This window comes from Buceros rhinoceros, unplaced genomic scaffold, assembly GCF_000710305.1.
Source record: "Buceros rhinoceros silvestris isolate BGI_N320 unplaced genomic scaffold, ASM71030v1 scaffold9946, whole genome shotgun sequence".
Taxonomy (NCBI): domain Eukaryota; kingdom Metazoa; phylum Chordata; class Aves; order Bucerotiformes; family Bucerotidae; genus Buceros; species Buceros rhinoceros.
The window spans coordinates 19,543-25,014 of NW_010415797.1; the positions used below are offsets into that span (position 1 = coordinate 19,543).

Genomic DNA, 5,472 nt, shown 5'->3' on the forward strand with positions numbered 1-5,472 from the left:
CTTTCCCTATTTGTAATCAAAAGTCTCCTAAGAAACCAACCTATTTTAAATTCTTCAGAGTTCTCTTGAATATCTTGACAGAATTTTCTAGAGAGGAAGCCAGCTTCTTCTAATAGATACCTGAATACCACACCAGAAGTTAAGCCAGCCTAGTTGTGGGCTTTAGTCTGCTCTTCATTGAGCTGGATCTGCAAGAAATCGCTTTCTCTCTACCACCTCCACCCCACTCCCCTTTGAAAGGGGTATATTGTTGACTAGAATGTAGTCTTTTCTCATTGTGTGCGTGCAGGAGGGTGTTTTAAGACTTGCTTTAGGCTCTGCATAACTGACAGGTTCCGTTTGTTATCCAACCTTTTTGCTTTACTGTCACGCAGCTGTTCTTAAACTGCTGAACTTCATAATCCACAAAGCAGATTCTTCTGTCCTGAGCTAAATTGGAAAGGAATGCAACAACATTTTTTCCCCTAAAATTCCTAGTATAGCTTATTCAGATTAGCAACAAAACATGGTGTGTAGAATGTCCTGCAGATCCTCATTTGATTGTTGAATTAGCAATCTGTTTCCTAGCTGCTCTGTGGAGGAAAAAAAAAGGATGTTATTTCTTGACAGTAGTGGGAGCACCCAGTGTAATGGGGTGCTGTGTGGGGGAGGGGTTGGGACAAGCCCAAAGGCAGTCCTTGGTGCCTGCTTCTCAAAGCTCTCAAATGTCAAATAACCATTTAAGCAGCCTCTGGTATGGTAGCTAAGCTGCTTTTATTTTGTTTTTTAGAGGTAGAAGGTGGAGCCTTCTTTATTAGAAATTACTTGAGTGCCAGCTGAGAAGAACTGCTTGTGTTACATTTTCCCCTTCTAGGTTTTTAATACAAATACTTACTGAGGTAGTGGTGCCTACTCGGGTATCTGCCAGGAGTGCTTAAGGCATCCAAGTACTGATCCTGTTTAAGCCCTCTTTGATATTTACCGAACAGCTTCATGTCAGGCTGAGCCAGAAACTTGCAGGATGCGGACTGGTGCCGTGTGTTGGTTTTTGCCATGCTCTGAGTGCCTGGTTTTCTAGATAGAAGCATGTTTGTGCATCTGTCCTGAGCAAGTAAGTCTTGCAAAGCTTCTAAATGAACTTGAATCAAAAAGTGATTATTCTTGTCTTGCTTGAGACTGACCACTTCTTTCTGGCTGAAGATCCTAAGAACAAGGCAGTGCTAACATGCTGGTGCAGGTGGCTGGCTTGAACGCGTAGAGTTGAGGGCTGTCAAAACTGACTCACTGTTTTACTTTTTTGCAGGTCCCCTTTTTGTCTCCTTTGGAAGGTCACATATATCTAAAGTTGAAATGCCAAGTGGATTCCTCGGTGGAGGAGAAAGGGTTCTTGGTAAGGTATTCACTTCAAATTCAGTCCTTGGAAACTGCAGGTGCTACTAAGCTTTAACCTCACACCTGCATTTGTAGAGATTGGATGGATTTCTTTTTATTATTATTTTATCTCTCTCTGAACCAGACCTCAAAATTTTCCTAGTTTATCTTCCAAACATGCATAATTTAAAGCTACCTTTTAGGAGTTTATATATCTTTCTTCTGAACACTGTTCACTTGTAATTCTGAACTTCAGTTACTGTTCTCTTGCTCTAATCGGTGATGTGAGATAAAATTCTGATTTCTCTGCCAGAAACTTTTATGGGACATCTTGGATTTTTGGTCTAGTAAAACCAAATTCTCCCTATCAAAAGATTTTTTTTTTTTTCTTCCCCACTGTGTTCAGACTTTGACTTCCAAGGAAGCAACAGTATTTTTTGAGAAGCATCTTGAGCAGGTCTTGCTCTAAACCTGGACTTAGAAAATGTGGTGGATACTTGGCCCTGATAGATGGAGCTGCTGAGGATGTCCAGGAGATGGCAGTAAATGTGCTGTGAAAACACCGCAGCAAAACAGGCACATTTGCTGCTGTTTTCAGAAATCAGAATTTCTTCACTCCTCTCAAGCAGTTCTTTCTGTCTCCTTTCCCTTTATTTAATTGAAGTTGAACAGATTTTGTTAGACACAAACATTTCACATGCTTCTGCTGTTTGCCATCCCATGTTTTTGTGTGCTAATTTAAGAAAGTCCTTGTTTACTTCTATACAATATGCAAAACCCAAGGATGGTGTGCATGCATCTGAAATTACTTCAGAGAAAGGATCTGGGAGCTCCCTGCACCATTAAAATTATAATCTGAAGAGTGAAACCTGCAGAATTTAATTGGAAAAATGTTCTGTATGAGTTCAAGAGGGATCAGGAATAGAAGTCAGATATGAAACTTTCCATTCCAGTACTAAGGAAATGGGGCTTGAAATCGGTGTAATCCCGCATCCAGTAAATAACTGCCAACACAAGCATTTAAAAATCAATTTCTAATTTCTTTTAAACTGACTGGACTCCTGAGTGTAGCCTGTAAAATAACCACGTTTTGTAATCCTGAATTAGAAGTCAAAGATACCTAATCACACTAAATTAGGTTGTACAAATACATATTTTGGGAACCATTCATCCTGTATCTGCTATAAGTAACCATCCATTGTCTTAAAAAAATGGGAGTGTTTACCACTGTCAACATGAAATAGGGGTGTTAGGCTGCAAGCTTGAATGACAGTGTAAGCCCATTTCCTACGCTCTCTGGAAAAGAAATATACTGCACTAACACAAGTCTCTCCCAGTATAGTTTTTTTATCTTCTCTTGAGTTTACTCCCATGAAGAGTTGTACTTGCAGAACCATTCCACTCAAGAGTTGAATACAGACCAAGCTCAAGGCATAATGTTACTCCAGTTTTATTTTTTTTTTTAAAGACTATGTTTGAAGATGTGAGTGGGTTCGGAGCATGGCATAGGCGCTGGTGCGTGCTGTCTGGAAACTGTGTATCTTACTGGACGTACCCAGATGACGAAAGACGAAAGGTAATGCTGTTTCCTAAGGCTCGGGGCTAACGGTCTGTGGTACCCTGCACAGCTCGCTGGCTCTGATTGCCTGAAGTAGCCAAAATGACGACTCTAGCACTTAACGTGGTGAAGGCTTTGAGTGGACAGCCCTATGCTGCAGGAGCAGAGCAGCGATTATGGACTATCTTATTTGCAGTCCTTGCAGCTCCATGTTATGACTGAAACTGGGGCTCTATAAATGGTTGTCATGGAAACCGAAGTTATTGTCTGCCTAATGAGACAAATTGGAGGTTCATCTGTCACTGAGGTGAACCTTCTTGCCTCCTTAGCCAGTTCTTGCAGGGTGCACTGAAGTATATCCAGGTTATCTTCAAGATTGCTTTCAAGAGGGTTTTTCTGACTCAATTAAGCAATTTGCCATTAAACACTTGTTTGTTGGCAGAACGCTTTCTTTCCCAAACTCTTTGACAAACTCTGGCCCTTTTGGGGCCTCTATGCCAATCCAGATGCCCAAGTTTAGTTTCTTCCCTGCTTACAGAGGAAGACCATATGCTGATAGTTGACTTTGCCAAAATATATCAATGTACTTTCTTCCCCTGCCAGGAGAGAGGGAAAAATCTCTGCCTACTGTAATAGAAAATAGGCAAAAAAAATTTTAGTTAGGCAAGAAAGGTTCCTATTCTGCTTTTATCTGCAAGAAAAAAAGCTTTGTTTTTTTTCCAGATTTTGTTCTTGAAAATCTAGACTTGTTTTACTATCATTCTGAGAAAAGGCTAGCTATATTCTTTTAGTATACTGTCATCTGCAGCAAACTTAAACTCTGTCCTTATTAAATGCCGCCTCTTGCCTCTACTGTCTCTGTAGTGACACGCAGAGACCGATGTAGCTCAGAAATAGCAGTGCTGGGCCGTGATTGCTTTAAAAGGTGGAACGTTTGTTTCAAATTTCCCATGGCTGTCCATATATCACCAGCGTGCAACCTGTTCCTTGAAATGGAGCTGTCCTTTTTTCGTAACCTGGGTTATTTTAACTATCTGTGGAACTTGTGAACATGCCCGATAAACAGCAAACTCTTCTCCAAGCCGAGAGCAGCTTGTGGTGTTTCCCTGATGAGGCACTTGTGTAGGTGTGAAGAATCAGAACAAGGTCAGCATACAGCTAAGCTTCTGCCTACAGTCAGCAGAGAGAGAGAAACGCCTTGAAATTTGAAATGCTCTTTGACATGGTTTAGCTAGTGACTACAGAGGGAGCTGAGGCAGCTGGACTTGGCACTCAGGTGCCTTTAGGTGTGTGTTTTGAAGATGCATCCATGTGCTTATAGGCTTTGACGGGGGGGTATATCTTCCTAGAGTATAAGCCATTGGTAGGGATGGATTTGTCAGCTGGACTGTACGTGGCTGAGCCAAGCATGTTCCATTGTCTGTGTTATCTTGCTTCAGCTGTTGCTCTTCAACGCAAAAAGTGGGATCCCTCTCTTTTTGTATGGAGTAATTGATTGGGGGGGAGGCTTTGCTTAATATGGCAAAAACTGTCAAGGCGTATGTCGTTCAGAATTCCTCTTGGTTGTGGTATTCTTGACTGAACTACCTTCCCTTGCAGCATCCCTTGGGCCGGATAAACTTGGCTAACTGCACTAACCATCAGATCGAACCTGCCAACAGGGAGTTCTGTGCCCGCCCCAACACTTTTGAACTAATAACTGTCCGGCCTCAGCGGGAAGATGACAGAGAGACTCTTGTTAGCCAGTGCAGAGACACACTCTGCGTTACAAAGTGAGTGGATGGAATTGTGGAGGTGGTGGGATGCGAGCGGGAGGGGTGTTTTGCCTCAGTGATAGTTTTAATAACGCAACTTTGACGTGCCAATGCAAAGCTCGTTTAAATGGTAGGACTTTGGGTTACCACTTGAACTGCTTGGTTTGCTTTTAGTCCTCTTTTCTCTTGCTGTCCCATCTCAGTCTTCTGAGGATGAAGAACTCAACTCTTCCAGGAATGGGAATACCAGGTAGCTTGATAGCAAGGTCAAGGAATATCTGGTTTTATTTTTTCCCTTGCTATTTGGCCTTCCATGGATGATCAGCTCAATGTTTTTTCTGAAAAACTGAGGGGTGCAGAAAAACTTATCTAATCCATAGGGGTTTTTTGCCTTGTAGGAACTGGTTGTCTGCTGATACTAAAGAAGAACGTAACCTTTGGATGCAAAAGCTCAACCAAGTCCTCATCGACCTTCGCATGTGGCAGCCTGATGCCTGCTACAAACCCATTGGAAAGCTTTAACTCCGGAAGGGAAATATGAAGAAAACACGTGTGCAAAAACCCGTATGAACTACAGGGGAAAAAAAAAAACTTAGCGTGGGAAGTCCTCTGGGTCACTTATGCTTTAAATTTGAGTGTTTAACATTATCCAGGTCTATGTTATGGAGTATTTTTATTTCACTTTAAGCATTGTAAAACTCTTTTACTTCCTAGCTTTTGAGTTGGTAGGAAGAAATTAGCTGCCTCTGAATGTGCTAAATATTTATGTAACTCCTTTTTTTTGGAAGTCTCTTTTAGCCAAGCACACTC

General features: G+C 41.7%; 1 protein-coding gene across 1 annotated transcript in view; it reads left to right on the forward strand.

Moving 5' to 3' along the window:
- ANLN (anillin, actin binding protein) overlaps positions 1 to 5,236 on the forward strand; it is a gene marked incomplete at its 5' end in the record, with an annotated part of 21,181 nt that extends 15,945 nt beyond the window's left edge. The window contains 4 exons of the mRNA XM_010137546.1: positions 1,283 to 1,369; positions 2,819 to 2,926; positions 4,508 to 4,680; positions 5,061 to 5,236. Coding sequence (XP_010135848.1) covers positions 1,283 to 1,369; positions 2,819 to 2,926; positions 4,508 to 4,680; positions 5,061 to 5,184 — 492 coding nt within the window. The remainder of the gene's footprint in view (positions 1 to 1,282; positions 1,370 to 2,818; positions 2,927 to 4,507; positions 4,681 to 5,060) is intronic.
- Positions 5,237 to 5,472: the final 236 nt, after the last annotated feature.